At 36.4% G+C, this 20610-nt stretch overlaps 2 protein-coding genes across 2 annotated transcripts; both read left to right on the top strand.

The window, feature by feature from the left end:
• Positions 1–654: 654 nt before the first annotated feature.
• On the top strand, positions 655–3955 carry LOC110771931 (protein NRT1/ PTR FAMILY 5.2-like). Its single transcript, XM_021976292.2, has 4 exons — positions 655–915; positions 1177–1394; positions 2187–2746; positions 2879–3955. Exons 1-4 carry the CDS (start codon positions 780–782, stop codon positions 3771–3773), a joined length of 1809 nt encoding a protein of 602 aa, XP_021831984.1. The 5' UTR covers positions 655–779; the 3' UTR covers positions 3774–3955.
• Positions 3956–16199: 12244 nt separating this feature from the next.
• On the top strand, positions 16200–18388 carry LOC148292681 (uncharacterized). The gene is made up of 3 exons (XM_088245225.1): positions 16200–16609; positions 17204–18013; positions 18124–18388. Exons 1-3 carry the CDS (start codon positions 16597–16599, stop codon positions 18156–18158), a joined length of 858 nt encoding a protein of 285 aa, XP_088101351.1. The 5' UTR covers positions 16200–16596; the 3' UTR covers positions 18159–18388.
• Positions 18389–20610: the final 2222 nt, after the last annotated feature.

Below are 20610 nucleotides of genomic sequence, written 5' to 3' on the forward strand. Positions count from 1 at the left end.
TTTTATAGCAAGTTGATGTAGATTGATTGATATAAATAAATAAACAAAATGAAGAAAGAAAATTATTTTTGGATTTCGCATATTCATGACCGGCTAATTTTGATTCCATGAAAGTGATGTTCCATACAAAACAAACACTTTACAGTGGCATGAGGTTAATTTCAAATGTTAGAATATGATTAATCACATGTGGCCTACCAAAAGAAGGATGAAATTAAAGACACGTCTCAAATTAAAGGTGACAGCAGATCATAATCTTTCGTTTTTTAGCACCTAACTTTTTGGTTAATTTTGATGTGACATGGGTATTATCAAACTTTAGGATCGTTTTCTGAAATATTTTTTATTAAAAAAAAGAGAGGATCCAAATCCTTCGATGGTTTGTAGTTCGGGGCTTGTTCTTCTAGTACTTGCACAAAGATCCTAAGTCGGCTATTTTTTCTTGTTTTTTGTTAAACATTTACTAGTATAAGAGAAGGCGAACAAGTTAGAGTTGAAAGAAAATCGACTAGCTTATAATTTCGTGAATGATTAACAACCGTTAATTAATACAAATTTTATATTTATTAATGGTTACTAGTAGTCACCCACAAGACACTACCGTTAATAAAGCTTATAGGAGAAAAACAAAAAATGTGACCAACAAAGTGACAGGAAATAAATCTAAAATGTTGGAGACAACCAACTAATTAATTACCTGTCCGAAGTCTTTTATAAAAAGCTATGAGCTAATCACATGACTTTCAAGTCCCCAAGTCCCTAGTCATTTCATTAAACACATGATGGCAAGTGTAGAAGAGAAAGGCTCTGCTGATGGAAGAGAAGATCACACACAAGATGGGACTGTGGATCTCAAAGGTAGACCAATTTTACGATCAAAGACTGGGAGATGGAGAGCTTGTTCCTTCATTGTAGGTATGTAATGTACTCCCTAGTTTTTGTTCTTCAAATAGTGTAAGGGCCCCTTAGCTGGGAGCAAAACGTGCATATCCCGGAGGTATACATCTGTTTGTAAGTTTATTTATCTTTTCACGTGATTTGTCGCATAAGGAGATAATTAGACTGAGCATGTGTTAAAAAGTAAGTCTCGTGGTCAAAATCATCCTCCGTTTCACTATGACGAATCAATATGTATGATTTTTTTGTTGCTGTTGGGTGTGTTTGATTAATTTGTAGGATATGAAGTGTTTGAGAGGATGGCATACTATGGAATTGCATCAAACTTGGTGATTTATTTGACAACGAAGCTCCATGAAGGCACCGTAACCTCTGCCAACAATGTTACCAACTGGGTTGGGACTGTGTGGATGACACCTCTGTTGGGAGCTTATATTGCAGATGCTCATCTTGGCCGCTACTGGACTTTCGTTATTGCTTCTGCCATATATCTTGTGGTACGAATTAACTCAATTCCAAGCACTTAATAAATTATATCCACATGCATATACATAATTTATCATTTCTTATGATAGAACTTGCATGCCAATACATATGCACAAGTATATATGGATCATTAATTGTTGAACAAACCACAAGCATTATATATAAGTGATAATTTTCTGCTTAAATGTGATCACATCTCACCTTGGTGACATGCAAGCTTATTAAGGGTTGTTTGTTTGTTTGTTTTTTTTTTTTTTTTAAGTTATTCTAAAAGGTTTTGGCCGCTAATGTATGCATTCACAAATAATTTATAAGAACAAACCTAGTTGGTATCGAAAAAGGTGATGATTTTGGCACTTTAAAATCACCCTTAACTTATCTCATGCACTCCTCATTTGTGAGTGGTATAAGAGCATGTGAGGTGAGACTTGAAGTGTCAAAATCATTCCCCATCGGATATCATGATGACCCTTTTGCTATGTTTTTCCAAGATAATGTATTTCTCGTTGTATATTTTGGGATATAATTGGAAGTTTGATCACACATCACAAGCCTCCTCATGCACTTGCCTGCCTCTTTAACTTTTCCTATCCAGTTAAGAGATTAGTTGATCATGACAATTTTAAATATGAAGCAGATTCACAATTTCACCAATATGCCTAATAATTAAGAAAGATCAAGCTGAAAATTTTGGCTTTTGGGCCATTTGGTCCCTATCTGGCTTTAACAATCTATGCATTACATAATTTTTTTCACTGTATCTATACATGAAACTCATAATGCTCCTCTTGGTTACCAATTAGGGCATGTCCCTATTAACCCTAGCAGTTTCATTACCTGCCCTAAGGCCACCATCATGTGGCAGTGAAGATTGTGATAAAAGAGCCTCACCATTCCAAGTAGGCATATTCTATTGTGCATTGTACATAATTGCAATTGGAACAGGAGGGACCAAACCCAACATCTCAACCATGGGAGCAGATCAATTTGATGAGTTTGAGCCCAAGGAGAGGACCCAAAAGCTATCCTTTTTCAACTGGTGGATGTTCAGCATTTTCTTTGGGACCCTTTTCTCAAACACCTTCTTGATTTACCTACAAGACAATGTGGGCTGGGCTCTTGGCTATGGGCTTCCAACACTTGGGCTTGCTCTCTCTATTTTGGTGTTTTTGTTGGGCACTAAATTTTATAGGCACAAATTGCCTTCTGAGAGTCCTTTCAGTAGGATAGCTCATGTGATTGTGGCTGCTCTAAGAAAGTGGAGGGTAACAATCCCAGATGACCAAAAAGAGCTTCATGAGCTGAGCTTGGAAGCGTACACAAAGTCTGGGAAATTCAGAATTGACCACTCCCCTTCGTTAAGGTAGATCCAAATGACCCTAAACAACATTTTTAATAGGATTGTGATGTGGTCTATATAATGTAGTCAATAAATGCGATACAAATAGTTTTATTTTGGTAAACCTAAATATAGCTAACATTTTATTACCTGCAGATTTCTCGACAAAGCAGCTGTAAAGAGCGGGCTAACCTCACCGTGGATGCTATGTCCAGTGACGCAAGTCGAAGAAACCAAGCAAATGATCAAAATGGTTCCGATTCTGGTAGCAACATTTGTGCCAAGCATGATGTTAGCTCAAGGAGGAACACTTTTCATCAAACAGGGCACAACACTAGATAGAAGCATAGGTCCCAACTTTGAGATCCCTCCAGCATGTCTCTCAGCATTCATAACAATCTTCATGCTGATAAGCCTTGTAGTCTACGACCGCCTCTTCGTCCCATGGATCCGGGGCTACACGAAGAACCCTAGAGGGATCACATTGCTGCAGAGATTAGGCATTGGCCTTGTGATACATGTCGTGATCATGGTCACAGCTTGGTTGGCTGAAAGAAAAAGGCTGAGTGTCGTAAGAGAACATCAATTGTTTGGGAAAAAGGACACACTTCCTCTCACAATTTTCATTCTTTTTCCTCAGTTTGCTTTGTTGGGGATTGCCGATTCTTTTGTGGAAACAGCCAAGATAGAGTTGTTCTATGACCAAGCACCCCAAGGCATGAAGAGCCTTGGGACCTCATACTTCACAACCAGCTTGGGAATTGGAAGCTTTCTTAGTAGTTTTCTTCTCTCAACAGTTTCAAACATCACCAAGCAACATGGCAGGGGTTGGATTTTGGACAACCTAAACATCTCTCATTTCGACTACTATTATTTGTTCTTGGCTGTCTTGAGCTCTCTCAACCTGCTCTTCTTCCTCTTCGTGGCGAAGTACTTTGTTTACAATGCAGACACGACAGAACCGAAAGGAGACTTCGCCATGGAAACTTTGCCAAACAAACCTCCGTCTCAAGCTCAAACCGAAGCCTCAAATGCTTTACTTTTAAGCTGATAAAATGTTTCTTGTGTTTGTACAAAGGAAAACACAAAACTATAACAAGATATATAAACTTGAAGACCAGGTTTCAAACCTAAACAGGCTTCATTCTGTTGGAAGAACAACAATCATTAACGAGGCAGTAAAATAAAAAGGTTGCAGTGTCCTATAATTAATTAATTTGGTTTAATTTAAATCATTGAGCCCAAGAGCCCCAAGGTCTAAGGCCCATCTTTTAATTAATTAATTAATTTTATATATATATATATATATATATATATATATATATATATTAATTAATCATTGGCTCAGCTAATTAGGCATTGATCCAAAGGTCAAAACCCACAAGCCACTCAATTGGGCCGCTTGCATAACACAATCCAAATTATTCTATTTCTAAGAGTAAGTCTTATAAGAACTCTAATTTTCCAATGTGAGACTAATTTCATCTGAAGCTTTATTCTTGTGAGTCAAGCATTTGCCAAACTTCCAATGGATGCAGCCTTCCAATGTATGTACTTATGAACTGTTTCAGTTCTTCTCCAATTTGAGATTTTTGTTTCCCTCTTCTGGCGCAGTTTGACTCTTCATTGACTCTCCATTATTCCCAAACTACCCCTACCTCAACTCCTTCCTTTTTCCTCTTTTCCTTTCTCCGTACCCAACCCAACCCTAATATATATATATATATATATATATATATTTTTAAACAACTACAATTGCAGAACCTGTCAAGTTCTTGATTGAATCACACATCACACGCATATTTATCATTCAATAATACTTCCGACATCACTCATCTATCTCTGGTCATTATAGATTCAAGGCTTTTTATCACAAATGGTCCTTGACGTTTATGAAATTATCATGAATGGTCCTTGAGGTTTTTTTGTGACACTACTAGTCCTTAACGTTTGGACTTTTTATCACAAATGGTCCCTGCCGTAAAAAATTATGTTAAGTGTATGATGTGGAAGATAAGTGGAGCCCATATGTCCAATCACATCGTGACATGTGGATTAAATAAATAAATAAATATTTTTTTGATGAAAATCCATTAAAAAACCATTCAAATTTGGTCATACCTGTTGCATAGATACAGCTGCACCAAAATGGATTCAGTTGCATCCTCAACTTGTGATACTCGCAAGTGCACGAACCGTTGGTAGTTTAGCGTATGTAAGTGCGAGGTCGATCCCACGAGGATTGGTGATTGAATGATTCAATTCATTTTTCCTACACAAAACAGAAACAAAAACAAAGAACATGAAAGAAGGAAGAAAATAAGAAAGTAACTCAAGCAAATAAGTTCCCAAGTTCAATTTAGATTAATGGATTGATTCTAGCTAAAGTATGATTAAGCCATGGTGTGTGGTCATAACCTTGTGTTCCTAATTCCCTAATTTGATCATTTGTTGTCTAACCTAAAATTAAGCATTAGGAACCCATTAAGCATAGAAGAACATTTTAAACAACCAAGCATGTATCTAATCCCTGTTGTCGAATGTCCATACATACTCTTCCTATTCATAGTTCAATTCGAATTAAAGCATGGTGTATACTCTTAATTCAAACCAAGATAGCTAACATGCAAGCCTAAATGGTGATCAATCATTCAAACTAGCATATTAACTTATAAGCATAATGAATAAGAACAAAAACCATAATTGAAACTTGGAAACTAATTCAACTTGAAAACTTAAGAAAGAATGTACATTAAATAAATTACAACTAAGAAAACATTAAAGAAAGCTAGAATTGAGAACTAGAAAGCAAAACTAAGAGAATTTGAGGGAGAGAAGGGAAGGGAGCTCTAGAGAAGTGTTTGAGAGCTCCCCCCCTTGGGGTGTTTTTACAAGCTTGGGAAACCTCACTATATATAGGCCTAAGGAAGCTGAAAATCTGAATTAAGTATGGCTAATGCATACAACACTTGTTTTATAAAATCTGAAATGGTTGATGCACTTCACTAATGCATACAACACTTCCATTATAAAATATGAAATGGTTGATGCACTTCACCACTAAATCCCACCAGCAGCCCTAGCTCATCTTCATGTCACCATGACCAAGCTTCCAACCAGAAATGATAGCTCATACCTAGCTCACCATGACCAAGCATCCAACCAGCACATGCTGAGGTCAGCATGACCAGCAACTTCAAGGGCTTACAACTTGGGCTTCTCTTAATCAAATTAGGACTTTAAGCACTCGAAATTGAAGTTCAGAATGTCTTCTTTCCAGCCATATGTTATTTGGGCCAATCCAAGGTCGGAGGAAGAAGTTAAGGCCGAAACAAATTGCTAACTCATTTTCGGCGCTGATAAGATCCATCCTGAGCATGGTTCTGTGTTTGCTAGGTAACGGACTCCAGAGTTATCCAATGGGGCTGAATTATGGATATGTTATAGTACACACCAATTGGAACAACTTTCATGAAGAATGTGGCCTCATTCGAGCTATGTAGGTTGTTGAAACAAAGCTTGCAATATGACCTACGAAACTGAGCTGGCAGGGGACTGTAGCCAAAATTGAGTTTGTCTTTAAGCTCTTCATCCATTCATCCAAATTAGGCCCTAACATGCATGGATTGCATCATTTACTATCCAAAGCCCTTATTATTACCTAAAGCTCAATGAACTGAAAGATAAACACAAAAAGGATTAAAAGCACAAGTTTAACTCAAAAACATAACCAAATCATAAGCTAGAAGGGTACAAAATGATATGTAAATATGCACCGATCAAATACCCCCAAACCTAGATTTTGCTAGTCCTCGAGCAAAACGAAAGGAAAACAAAGATAAAAACAAACAAGAAGTTAACTAGACCACTTTCGTAGGTAACTCGATTGCATTGAGCATATGCAACAAGCCTTTAAACCTCTAGGCATCCCTAGTAGGAGGAGTTGTGTCTCCTGAGGGTTTAACAGATACGATACCCACAAACGTTTTACTGACTCTGTAAAACAAGTTAATTAGAAAACTTAAAAGATTGTTAGTCCTTAAGCAAAATAAAAAAATAAAAACAAAAAAAATAATTACATTAACAAACAAACAAACAAATAAATAAATAACGAAACAAAACAAAACAAAACAAAACAAAATTACAAAAATAAAAAGAACTCAAAACAATCTTTCCGAACATTTTCTGAAGAGAAATGACTCATGCACATGACTCAAAAGTTTTAACAATAAAAGCTCAATTTTAAACATTATTCACAAAGCGGCAAAGTTCAAAACATAATATGCTCAAAGTGTGGTAGTGTGATAGCCAAATGCAACAAATTCCCCAATCTTAGTTTTCACACAATTTCAAAAATCATACAAAGCACAAGTTCAACTTCAAATCTCACCAAAGTTGTCCTCTCACAAATGAATCACTCGGAAGAGGGCTATAATGCAACACTCAGTTATAAACATGAGATTAGAGTTAAACCATAAAGACTTAACTCGAAATAGAAAGATGAAGAACTTGCATTAATATGATCTCAAGAAGGATGTCAAACACTTAAAAGTAGAAAAATGAATGCAATTCAACCACATGACATTTAAGATCAATTTAGGTCTTTAACATGGGTTGTAATGGGGCCAAGGGTGTAAGGTGAGTAAGAAATGAAGGATATGGATAATACAAAGTCCAAGGAACTCGCAATGCAAGAGCATAAAAAAATTGTTTACAAGACTTTGAATCATCACGATTAGATTTTTTTCTTTTACCTGATCAAAACTCCTTATACCCTTCATTTACATTGATTCACTCCTTTCCTGAACAACCACCAATTTATTTTGAAGGCCCAAAAATGAAATTTCATTCAACCACCACTTAATCATAACTTTTTTCTTTTCTTTTCTTTCACCAATTGTGTGATTTTCTTTTTTTTTCTTCGAAATTCCCAAACTTAGTATGAAAAACACATCCCAATTAAAGCTCATGAGTTCTTTAGAAAGGTAAATATTTGTTTTTCAGGCTAAGGCGAGGAAATATAATTGGTTAAATGAAAGAAAAGGTTTACATGTATGCTCAAAATGGTTAACAATGGAAAATCATGCTTAAGCATGCATAAGGTTAGCTTGAAAGGCACAAACGATCCAAAGAGGGCCTTAATATCACTTCTTAAATGTCGTGAAGTCAAATTGCATAAGAATGAATGACTTTTAAGTGTTCAACCAAATCAATAAATAATGAGATCAAACAACAACTTTGATGACAAGAAAATAAGAGTATGTATATAACACTCATGAATTGAAGTACAAGGCTCAAAAGCTCACTTTATATGGTTATATAAGTCTAATTTGTGCTTGATACAATTCTTTGGGTCATGCAAATCCTTTAATTGGAAAATTATGAAACAAATGGCAAGTGTAAAGAAGGTTTCAAACATATCATGCTAGAACAATGCCAAATTTTTTTTTATTTTTTTAATAAAGAAAAAAAAACACTAAAATAAAATGAAATCCAATTTTTATTTAAGTCATGCAAACATTTATCACTATCTCATCATAAGTGTTCGGAAAGTGACTCAAAACAAAAACAAAACAAAACAATACTTAAAATAAAAACAAGCAAAAAAAAAAATATTTTTTTTTTTCAATTATTATTTTTTTTAATTTTAAGAAAAACCAAATTTACTTGCTAAACTCCAATACCCCCAAACCTAGAAATGAACATTGTCCTCAATGTTTAAAAATTAGCCACAACCAATGTCATAACAACAAATGAAGGGTATTAAAGCAAATAAAAATCACAAAACATACAAAAATAAAATAAAACAATTACAAAATAAAAATTACAAAACAAACAATCAAATAAAATAAAATAAAATAAATAAATAAAAAGACACGAAACAGTAAAACACTCAAAACAGTAAGCCCTAACAGATAGTCTTACACAAACTGAAACCCAAACAATTGAAAGCCCAACCCAAAATGAAATTAACCCAACAACGGTAAAACCCGACCCAACATGAAATCTGAAGCCCACACGTTTAAATTTAATTTTTTCTTAAAAAGATAAAACGTGAATTATGAGCGCAAAGCGGGATTTCTAAAAAGAGGGAATGTGGTCCCTGATGTCGTTTCATGGATAGTCACGGGCAGAAAGCAGGAGCCACGTGTCGACGCATAGAGGCGCCGCAGATCCACAAGCGAAAATTACGGGCTCATGGAAAGGCGCGACAACTTTGCTGAACGCGTCCGTTCAGACAAAGCAAGTCGTGACAAATGTGTTGGAAACGGTTGGAAAGTGAGAAGGTTGTGGGACTCGAGGAACGCTGGATATTCAGAAAACGCTTAGACGCTGCAACGGCTAGGGTTTGTTTGTCAAAGACTACATCTATAAGAAGGAAAAAGAAGGGAAAAAAACAAAAAACAAAAAACACACAAACTCAGAAACACAAAAGTGAAAAGAAGCAAGAAAAAGAAAAAAAAAGTGAGAAATCAAATGGCTTCTTCCTACCCCTTTTCGTTAGATCTCAACCTAGCTCCACCGACTCAGACACGAGGCCAAGCAGTAGCACCAGTATGGATGCCCTACTTTGCCTCCGCACGGGGGCCTGTGACTGTCAATGACTCAATACTCCTGGACAACGATGTTGCCATTGGAGTTTGCAGAAATTTAGTGACTCCCAAAGATATACGTGTGTTCGGGACAAGGGATGACAACCGGGTCACGAGTGATGCCCTGGCACTGAGCGTGCAGAGTACAGCATGTGTCGCAAGTTTGGGTCATCGCCTACTTGCGAAGTCCCATGAGGTAGAGGTGCTTAAAGCTCAGTTGGCGGCGGAGCGAAGTTTGGTTGAAGACTGTCAGAGTGCTATAAAAAGCTTGAAAAGGGAGAGGTCAAGGATTGTGGAGGTGAATCGACACCAGCTAGAAGTATTGCGAGACGAGAATAAAAATCTATCAAAGATGGTAGAGTTGTACTCTCGCGACATGAGAAAGCAACTGGAGGACCTAGACCGACCGGGTAAACGCAAGCAAGCGGATCGCGAGAGTAGTTACGCTCAAGCTAAGATTGCGATCTTTGGGAGCTCAAGTGATGAGCCCCAAGAGGCTGTGCGTGAAGCCCCGGAAGAGGACAGCCAGAGGGCCAAACTCAAAGCTCCTATGGTCGAGACACCGAAGGCCAAGAAGAAATGATTTCAGTTTTTATTTAATTTTAAAGTGTATGTGTGTTTTTTTTTTCTTTAATTGGGAAATAAAAACGTTAGCTATCTCAAAGAAACGATTGACCCTAAATTTAAAGAATGACAATCAAACAAAAACACGAAGACCCAAACAAGATTTTTTATTTTTATTTTTTTATTTTTAGTTAAGTAAATACACAAATAACTGCTTCTTCTTTTAAGAGAAAAACTTAAGGATGACCAGTTAAGGGCCTCAGAAAACACAGCCAGGGGTTCCGGGAAGGTTGGAGGGGTCACAATGGTCCCGCTTAAAACCCTAACTTCTTAGACACCGAAGGTGTCGCCTTAAAGAACTCCTAGACACTGTATAGACTGCGGTTGCTCACTGGAGTTACCAAAAATTTAGCTCCTTCAAAGAATATCCTATGAGTTTTAAATTATACTACCTAATTAAATAAAAAACAAAATAAATAAATAAATAAATAAACTGAAATAAACACGCAATTCAAACAATAATTTAAAAGAAGAGTTGGGATTCTTGCACCAGGTGTCCAAGACACATCTTTAATTTTGTCTCTTCTTCCAACTACATTATTAAGAAACCAGTCAAACAAGAAGAAAATAATTGAAAATAAAATAAAATAAAATAAAAACTGAAAAAGCAAAAACACAAACATCAGAAAACAGGGAGGCAAAAGTAAGTGAAAGTGTAGACATGCTCCCTTTTAAAAAAAAACGTGCTCGCAATTTGCGCCAGAAATGAAGGGATCCGAGAGAAAAGAGCACAGGATAGCACCCTCGAGATCCGAAGTGCTTTCGGCTCCCTCATCTGCATAAGTCTATTTAAACTCATCTCGGTGAAGTAGAAGAGCACCCCGCATTTCTTCCTGCAAATTTAGAGAAAACATCAAAAAATCCAAAAACAAAACAATGGCATCCTCATGCACTCACCTTGATGATCTTAGCCTTGAACTGTCCCTTGCACCACCGAATGCGCAGATAAGGGCTCCTCAAAACCATGTCTTCCCAAACTCCACATATCATCACGGTACGGCCTCAAACTTTGCTGAGGTAATACCGAACTTTTCTGAGGCAATGCCGAACAGAGCAGCGCTGCTTGGAGGCATGATTGGCAGCAAGCTCACACCAACAGATCATCTGCATGTGGCACAGAGGTCTGACAAAGCAGCGGTGGAGGAGTCCCACAATTTAACTGTACTCCACGCGGTCTCGGCTACCAATTTGGGCATGCGATTGCTGGCGAGAACACGGGAGTGTGCCGCGATGAGCGAGGAAATAGCTTCCTTGAAGGCTATGGTGGCGGACTTGCAGAAGCGGCTCTATTGTGCCAATCAGCACATGGAAGCACTGCAGAGAAAAAATGAGGACCATGTGGAGCTGCTGCAGATTCTGCAAGTAAGAGAAAACAGAGGCATGCCATGAAGATGAAGATGAAGATGAAGAAGTTGTTTTTATTTTTAATTTACTTGAATGTTTTTTTGTTTTTTTTGTTTTAAACTTTTTATCTTTTTGAATGCAATGTTTGAATAAAAATGTGTTTTTAACACTTAGAAATAAACTAACTAACCACACCACGTAAATAAATAAACTAACCTAACAAAACAAAAAAAAGAACATAAAAGAAAACAAAGAACTTCCAAATTGATTTTTTTTTTTTAAAAAATTTATTATTATTTACAACTAACTGACCACACAAAGAAAAAAAAAACAACAAAGAAGTTCCAAATTGCAATTTACAAGGAAAATTAAATAAAAACTCAAATTTCAATTTTTTTTTTTAACTTTTTAATTTTTAATTTTTTTAATTTTTGTTTTTTTGTTTTTTTTGTTTTTTTTTTTTTTGAAAAAAAACACACAAATATACAAGCAACTCATGGATGACCAGTTAAGGGCCTCAGAAAACACAGCCAGGGGATCCGGGAAGGTTGGAGGGGTCACAAAGGTCCCACTTAAAACCCAAACTTCTTAGACACTGAAGGTGTCGCCTAAAGAACTCCTAGACACTGTATTGACGGAGACGCTCACTGGAGTTACCACGAGTCAGCTAATATAAAAAATCTTTTTTAATTTTTTTTTAATAAAAGAAATAGAAAATTAAAATTACTGAAGTAATAACAAAACAACTAAAGAGAAAGGATTGGAATACTCCCCCTTGAAGCGATTAGGTCGAGCATGATGCATTTGGAGGTCGCGACTTCTCCCACTGCTCCACACTCCCCATTCTTATGATTGAGGTTGCCATCTCTCTCCATTTTTATTAAGCTATCATAAATTGCTAAAACGAACACAAAAAACTTGAAACAGAATTAAAGGATTACGAAATATATAAAAAAAACTAAAAATGAAAAGGAAAAATCAACACACGTCCAATTCCATGCTTCAAAGCAACAAGCACCAATGGGTTGTGTAAGCTGGGACTTAAACCCAGTTCTCTTGCTTGTTGGGCAATTGTCCTTTTCTGTTGGACTACAAACACAACTTGTCCATTAATGTCATTAAGTTTAAAACTTGAAATTGTCCAGTTAAGAAAAAAAAAAATAAAGTAGGAAAGCCAAATATAATCAAACAATGTTACCGATCCCCGGCAACGGCGCCAAAAACTTGTTGCATAGATACAGCTGCACCAAAATGGATTCAGTTGCATCCTCAACTTGTGATACTCGCAAGTGCACGAACCGTTGGTAGTTTAGCGTATGTAAGTGCGAGGTCGATCCCACGAGGATTGGTGATTGAATGATTCAATTCATTTTTCCTACACAAAACAGAAACAAAAACAAAGAACATGAAAGAAGGAAGAAAATAAGAAAGTAACTCAAGCAAATAAGTTCCCAAGTTCAATTTAGATTAATGGATTGATTCTAGCTAAAGTATGATTAAGCCATGGTGTGTGGTCATAACCTTGTGTTCCTAATTCCCTAATTTGATCATTTGTTGTCTAACCTAAAATTAAGCATTAGGAACCCATTAAGCATAGAAGAACATTTTAAACAACCAAGCATGTATCTAATCCCTGTTGTCGAATGTCCATACATACTCTTCCTATTCATAGTTCAATTCGAATTAAAGCATGGTGTATACTCTTAATTCAAACCAAGATAGCTAACATGCAAGCCTAAATGGTGATCAATCATTCAAACTAGCATATTAACTTATAAGCATAATGAATAAGAACAAAAACCATAATTGAAACTTGGAAACTAATTCAACTTGAAAACTTAAGAAAGAATGTACATTAAATAAATTACAACTAAGAAAACATTAAAGAAAGCTAGAATTGAGAACTAGAAAGCAAAACTAAGAGAATTTGAGGGAGAGAAGGGAAGGGAGCTCTAGAGAAGTGTTTGAGAGCTCCCCCCCTTGGGGTGTTTTTACAAGCTTGGGAAACCTCACTATATATAGGCCTAAGGAAGCTGAAAATCTGAATTAAGTATGGCTAATGCATACAACACTTGTTTTATAAAATCTGAAATGGTTGATGCACTTCACTAATGCATACAACACTTCCATTATAAAATATGAAATGGTTGATGCACTTCACCACTAAATCCCACCAGCAGCCCTAGCTCATCTTCATGTCACCATGACCAAGCTTCCAACCAGAAATGATAGCTCATACCTAGCTCACCATGACCAAGCATCCAACCAGCACATGCTGAGGTCAGCATGACCAGCAACTTCAAGGGCTTACAACTTGGGCTTCTCTTAATCAAATTAGGACTTTAAGCACTCGAAATTGAAGTTCAGAATGTCTTCTTTCCAGCCATATGTTATTTGGGCCAATCCAAGGTCGGAGGAAGAAGTTAAGGCCGAAACAAATTGCTAACTCATTTTCGGCGCTGATAAGATCCATCCTGAGCATGGTTCTGTGTTTGCTAGGTAACGGACTCCAGAGTTATCCAATGGGGCTGAATTATGGATATGTTATAGTACACACCAATTGGAACAACTTTCATGAAGAATGTGGCCTCATTCGAGCTATGTAGGTTGTTGAAACAAAGCTTGCAATATGACCTACGAAACTGAGCTGGCAGGGGACTGTAGCCAAAATTGAGTTTGTCTTTAAGCTCTTCATCCATTCATCCAAATTAGGCCCTAACATGCATGGATTGCATCATTTACTATCCAAAGCCCTCATTATTACCTAAAGCTCAATGAACTGAAAGATAAACACAAAAAGGATTAAAAGCACAAGTTTAACTCAAAAACATAACCAAATCATAAGCTAGAAGGGTACAAAATGATATGTAAATATGCACCGATCAATACCTTAGATCGATCTTTCAAACCCTGCTTCACTATGTGAAATGAATCCCCATTTGTTTCCTCCACAGGCTCTTCGTTATTGGACATCTTTTGTTAATCGGAAATAGAGTTACAGAGATAGATTGAGAGGTAAAAGAGCGAGAGGGAGAGAAGGAAGGTGGTGCTTGTGTTTCCACACAAAATATGTTATAAGCTTTAAAAGGAAGAATCTCTCTGCTTCCACATATAAAAGAGGTTCGCAGTTTTTTAATGTGAAACTTCTGTACGTTTTTTACCTTTTTATTTTATTTTAATGGAGGTAAAAGAGAGAGAGAGAGAGAGAGAGAGAGAGAGAGGCTAAATGGTTTTTTAATGGATTTTCATAATAAAAAAATTATTTATTTATTTATTTAATCCACATGTCACGATGTGATTGGACATGTGGGCTCCACTTATCTTCCACATCATACACTTAACAGAATTTTTGACGGCAGGGACCATTTGTGATAAAAAGTCCAAACGTTAAGGACTATTAGTGTCACAAAAAAACCTTAAGAACCATTCGTGATAATTTCGTAAACGTCAAGGACCATTTGTGATAAAAAGCCTAGATTCAATTATTGCTGAATTATATTAGTAAATATAATTTTTCCAATTACTCAACAGAAAAAATATATATTAGTAAATAACACAAAGATCCTAAGTCAGCTTTTTCTTTATCTTGTTTTTTGTTAAACGTTTACTAGTTTAAGAGAAGGCGAACAAGTCAGAGTTGAAAGAAAATCGACTAGCTCATATTTTCGTGAATGATTAATAACCGTTGGTTAATATGAATTTTATATTTATTAATGGTTACTAGTAGTCACCCACAAGACACTACCGTTAATAAAGCTTATAAGAGAAAAACAAAAAATGTAACCAAAAAAGTGGCAGGAAATAAATCTCAAATGTTGGAGACAACCAACTAATTAATTACCTGTCCGAAAACTTTATAAAAAGCTATGAGCTGATCACGTGACTTTCAAGGCCCCAAGTCCCTAGTCATTTCATTAAACACATTGATGGCAAGTATAGAAGAGAAAGGCTCTGCAGATGGAAGAGAAGATCACACACAAGATGGGACTGTGGATCTCAAAGGTAGACTAATTTTACGATCAAAGACTGGGAGATGGAGAGCTTGTTCCTTCATTTTAGGTGTGTAATGTACTCCCTAGTTTTTGTTCTTCAAATATTTGTAAGGGCCCCTTAGCTGGGAGCAAAACGTGCATATCCCGGAGGTGTACATCTGTTTGTAAGTTTATTTCTCTTTGCACGTGATTTGTCGTGTAAGGAGATAATTAGACTGAGCATGGGTTAAAAAGTAAGTCTCGTGATCAAAATCATCCTCCATTTCACTATGACGAATCAATATGTATGATTTTTTTTGTTGATGTTGGGTGTGTTTGATTAATTTGTAGGGCTCATACTATGGAATTGCATCAAACTTGGTGATTTATTTGACAACGAAGCTCCATGAAGGCAATGTAACCTCTGCCAACAATGTTACCAACTGGGTTGGGACTGTGTGGATGACACCTCTGTTGGATGCTCATCTTGGCCGCTACTGGACTTTTGTTATTGCTTCTTCCATATATCTTGTGGTACGAATTAACTCAATTCCAAGCACTTAATAAATTATATCCACATGCATATACATAATTTATCATTTCTCATGATAGAACTTGCATGCCAATATATGCACAAGTATATATGGATCATTAATTGTTGAACAAACCACAAGCATTATATATAAGTGATAATTTTCTGCTTAAATGTGATCACATCTCACCTTGGTGACGTGCAAGCTTATTAAGGGTTTTCTGTTTTTGTTTTTAAAAAAAAGTTATACTAAAAGGTTTTGGATCACAGATAATTTACAAGAATGAACTTAGTTGGTATCGAAAAAGGTGACGATAAAATCACCCTTAACTTATCTCATGCACTCCTCATTTGTGAATGGTAGAAGAGTGTGTGAGGTGAGATTTGTGTAAGATTTGCATTCTAAACCCTAAGGTGGTCTTCTAATCACTTAAGGATAACTAGTTCAATGTCAATTAGGATTACATGGATCGATTAATTTTAAGGCTTGATATATGACTGTTTCAGATAAATACAAGTGCTTAAGGTTTCCTATTTCTAAATGGATTGAGATACCTAATCCTTTAGGTTAAAGGAGTTTAAGTAATCCATGATGAGGAGGATTCTTAAACTATGCCTATAAAAGGGAGGTCCCTATGCTAACGGCAAATACACATTATTCTCATATCATTCTACCCCATCAAGAAGAGATTAAGGAGCCGTATAGCATAGAGAAACTACCCTACATAAAATCTGCCTAACCTGAGAACCAGAACCTGCTGTAGAGTTCCAGTGCAAGAAATCAAGTTTCCTGCTACAGTAATTCACACAATGTCGAATCAAGGTATGTGTTGTGAATATATAAACCTAGTAAAGTTTACATTTGGTATCAGAGCCTAGGTTATATGTTCTTAACCTAATTACAAGATAAAATTCGCATTAAAATCTGGTTTCAATTAAACTAGTCATTATAGCATGTATGTTTTGATTGCATATCTTATTTGTTAAGGTATGAGTTAAGCATAAAGTTCTCTGCTTAAATCATGCTTGAAAGACTGATTGATCAAAGTTTGGGGAGGATCTTGAATCAATTAAGTAAGCCACAGCAACTTAATCGATGCAGGAAATTCTTCATTCAAGGTTCTTGATCAAAATTGCATTATATTCAATCTCTCTTGTACAAATCTCTGTCCACAGACGTGAATTGTGAAAGAAGGATTGATTATAATGGAACGGTTTAGAACAACAGATTGTATGAGCAAACAATGAGTGTTCCTCTATCCACAGATGTGGAATCATTCGTTGTTTCAAGATTGCTTCTACAGATTTGCTGTTTTAAGACCATGGAACATGTTTGATTTGTGACCTACAGGTGCAAATCAATAATGTTTAATTAAGGTTATTGGGGATTTGTATTTATGTTTTCTTGAAATTACAGTGAATGCTACAAGCTATAACTCCATCGAAATCTTGACCGGTTCAAACTATCTAAAGTGGAAAGAAGAGCTGGAAATTTCACTAGGGCTGATGGACTATGATATAGCTCTAAAGTGGGATGTAATCAAAGAACCTGCTGCAGATACAACTGCAGATGACAAAAAGAAATATGAAAGGTGGGAAAAGGCCAACAGGATGGCTACACTGATTATGTTAAAAACCATGACACCTTCTTTGAGAGGTAGCATTCCAAGATCAGAAAGTGCTAAGGATTATCTTGCTGCCATTGGTCAGAAGTTTAAGGAATCTGAGAAAGGAGAGAAAGGTGCTTTGCTAAACAGATTGACTGAGATGAAGTATGATGGGCGAGGTTCTGTAAGAGCTCACATAATGAATATGGCAGACATTGCACACAAGCTAAAGGAATTGAAGATGACTATAGATGATGATATGATGGTGCATTTTGCATTGAATTCACTGCCAAAAGAATTCAAAACTCTCAAGAGTTCTTATGTAGCTCAAAAGGAAAGCTGGACATTGGATGATCTCATAACAATAAGTGTTCAAGAAGAAAATAACATCATCATGGAAAGGGGTCAGAAAACTGTGAATATGGTACAAGATTTTCGTGCCAAACAATTCAAAGAAAAGAAGGGAAATTTTGCAGAAAAGAAAGATAAGGAAAATACCAAGATAAAAGAGGGAAAACCAACTGGATTGAAATGCTATTTCTGCAGAAAATTTGGACACTTGAAAAGGAACTGCACAAGGTACCAGAGGTGGTTAGAAAAGCAAAAAGGAAAAGGTGAAGGTAAGATTGAAAACGCTTTGGTCTGTTTTGAATCAAATTTAATTGATGTTTCAACTGATACTTGGTGGTTAGACAGTGGTACTTCAATACATGTTGCTAATTCTTTGCAGGGGTTCATAACCAAGAGGCCACCAAACAAGGATGAGGTGAAGGTGTTCGTAGGAAATGGAGTCAAAGTACAAGTGGAGTTCATTGGAGCAGTTAGGATTCAACTAGATTCTGGTTTTGTTTTAGATTTGGTAGATGTAGTATATGTTCCTTCTATGACAAGGAACCTTATTTCAGTTGCTAGGCTTGTAAAATCAAAGCTCACTTTGAGTTTTGATGAATTTGGTATTTCAATTTTCAATAATAAAGAGTTAGTTGGCAATGGAATCCTTGTTGGCAATATGTTTCAGTTAAACTGCAAGACTCCTCAAATGGTTATGAACATTACAAGCACAAAACGTAAGAATCAGATATCTGCAAAAATTTGGCACAAGAGACTCGGCCATATTTCAAAAGAAAGATTGAACACCCTATGCAAAGAATCTGTGTTAGCACCACTTGATTTTAATGAGTTGGATGAAAATTGTGTTGAATGCATAAAAGGAAAACTAACCACCTTAAGGAAGAAAGGAGCAGTAAGAAGTGAAAATTTGTTGGAATTAATTCACACTGATATTTGTGGTCCTTTTCCAAATCCAACACATGAAGGATACAAGTATTTTATCACATTCACAGAAGATCACTCAAGATATGGACATATCTATTTGATAAAAGAAAAATCAGAAGCCTTAGATATGTTCAAAATCTATAAAGCTGAGGTGGAAAACAGTTGGAATTTAAAATTAAAGTGGTAAGGTCAGACAGAGGTGGAGAGTATTATGGCAGGTTTGATGAGGCTGGAAGGAATCCAGGACCTTTTGCAAAATACCTACAAGAAGAAGGAATAATTGCTCAATATACAAATCCTGGAACACCCCAGCAGAATGGAGTTTCTGAGAGAAGGAATAGGACTCTAAAAGACATGGTTAGAAGTATGTTGTGTGGTACTAATCTTCCTATTTTTCTATGGGGAGAAGCCTTGAAGACTGCAAATTACATTTTGAATAGAGTTCCAACAAAGAGTGTTAACAAAATACCTTTCGAAATATGGAACAAAAGAAAGCCTAGCTTAAACCACTTAAAAGTTTGGGGTTGCAAAGCAGAGGCGAAACTCTACAATCCTATGGAAAAGAAGCTAGATTCTAGAACTGTAAGTTGCTATTTCGTAGGTTATCCAGAAGGAACAAAAGGATATAGGTTCTATTGTCCAAAGAACACTACAAGATTTGTTGAAACTCAAAGGGCCGTTTTCATGGAAGATGAATATGATAAAATAAAAGACAGAGTTTTGGATTTTGATGAAGGATCAATGGAGATTGATAACCATGCTGGATCTGAGACAAGTAAGGGCACTGTTATTATACCTGCAGTTGACACAAACTGTGATAATCCTGACAATATGGAAGAAGACACGGATCAGGCACAAAACACAAATCCACCTGTGTATGATAATGACATTGACATTCCAGACACAATTCAAGCAGAAATTATGAATCCTGCTGTGCAAAATAACAATGACATTCAAGGCACAGACCAAAATATGCAGGATATGGAATTGAGAAGGTCAAAAAGGGCAAGAAGATCTGCTTTGCCGGATTGCTATGTATATCTGCAAGAATCTGAGCATGACATACTTGGAAAGGATGATCCTGAGAACTTCAAACAAGCCATGATGAGTGAAGACAATGAAAAGTGGTTGGCTGCAATGAAATCTGAGTTAGAGTCAATGAAAAAGAATGGTGTTTGGGAATTAAAAGTTTTACCTCAAGGAAGTAAACCTATAGGCTGCAAGTGGGTTTATAAGACTAAAAGGGACTCGAAAGGGGCAATAGACAGGTACAAAGCTAGGCTGGTTGCAAAAGGATACACACAACAAGAGGGCATTGATTATACAGAAACTTTCTCACCAGTATCTACTAAAGACTCATTCAGAGTAATCATGGCGTTGGTTGCACATTTTGACTTGCATCTTCACCAGATGGATGTCAAAACTGCATTCCTAAATGGATATTTGAAGGAAGAAATTTACATGCAGCAGCCTGAGGGTTTTGTTCAAAAGGGACAGGAAAACATGGTCTGCAAATTGAACAAATCATTATATGGTTTAAAACAAGCTTCTAGACAGTGGTACATGAGATTTGATGAAGTTATCAAGACATATGGGTTCACAGAAAATGTCCTAGATTCATGCATATATGTCAAGATGAGTGGGAGGCACTATGTTTTACTCGTACTCTATGTGGATGACATTCTCCTAGCAAGCACTAATCTCACACTGTTACATGATGTCAAGGTCTTCCTATCTAAGCATTTTGAAATGACTGATTTAGGAGAGGCATCTTATGTTCTTGGAATAGAAATTAGCCGAGATAGGAAAAGAGGCTTATTAGGACTTTCACAAAAGGGGTACATTGAGAAAATACTCAAAAGGTTCAATATGATGGACTGTGCAGGGGGTGATGTGCCTATTAACAAAGGAGATAAGTTCAGTCGTGAACAGGCGCCAAAAA

Source organism: Prunus avium, chromosome 8 (genome assembly GCF_965620075.1).
Source record: "Prunus avium chromosome 8, drPruAviu1.hap1.1, whole genome shotgun sequence".
In the NCBI taxonomy this organism is placed as follows: Eukaryota; Viridiplantae; Streptophyta; class Magnoliopsida; order Rosales; family Rosaceae; genus Prunus; species Prunus avium.

Coding starts and splice junctions, on each gene's coding strand:
- LOC110771931 (XM_021976292.2), top strand. CDS start 780: ATGATGGCAAGTGTAGAAGAGAAAGGCTCTGCTGATGGAAGAGAAGAT. Junction 916..1,176: donor AGCTTGTTCCTTCATTGTAG/GTATGTAATGTA, acceptor ATTAATTTGTAG/GATATGAAGTGTTTGAGAGG. Junction 1,395..2,186: donor CTTCTGCCATATATCTTGTG/GTACGAATTAAC, acceptor GTTACCAATTAG/GGCATGTCCCTATTAACCCT.
- LOC148292681 (XM_088245225.1), top strand. Junction 18,014..18,123: donor GCAAAAAGGAAAAGGTGAAG/GTAAGATTGAAA, acceptor AATTCTTTGCAG/GGGTTCATAACCAAGAGGCC.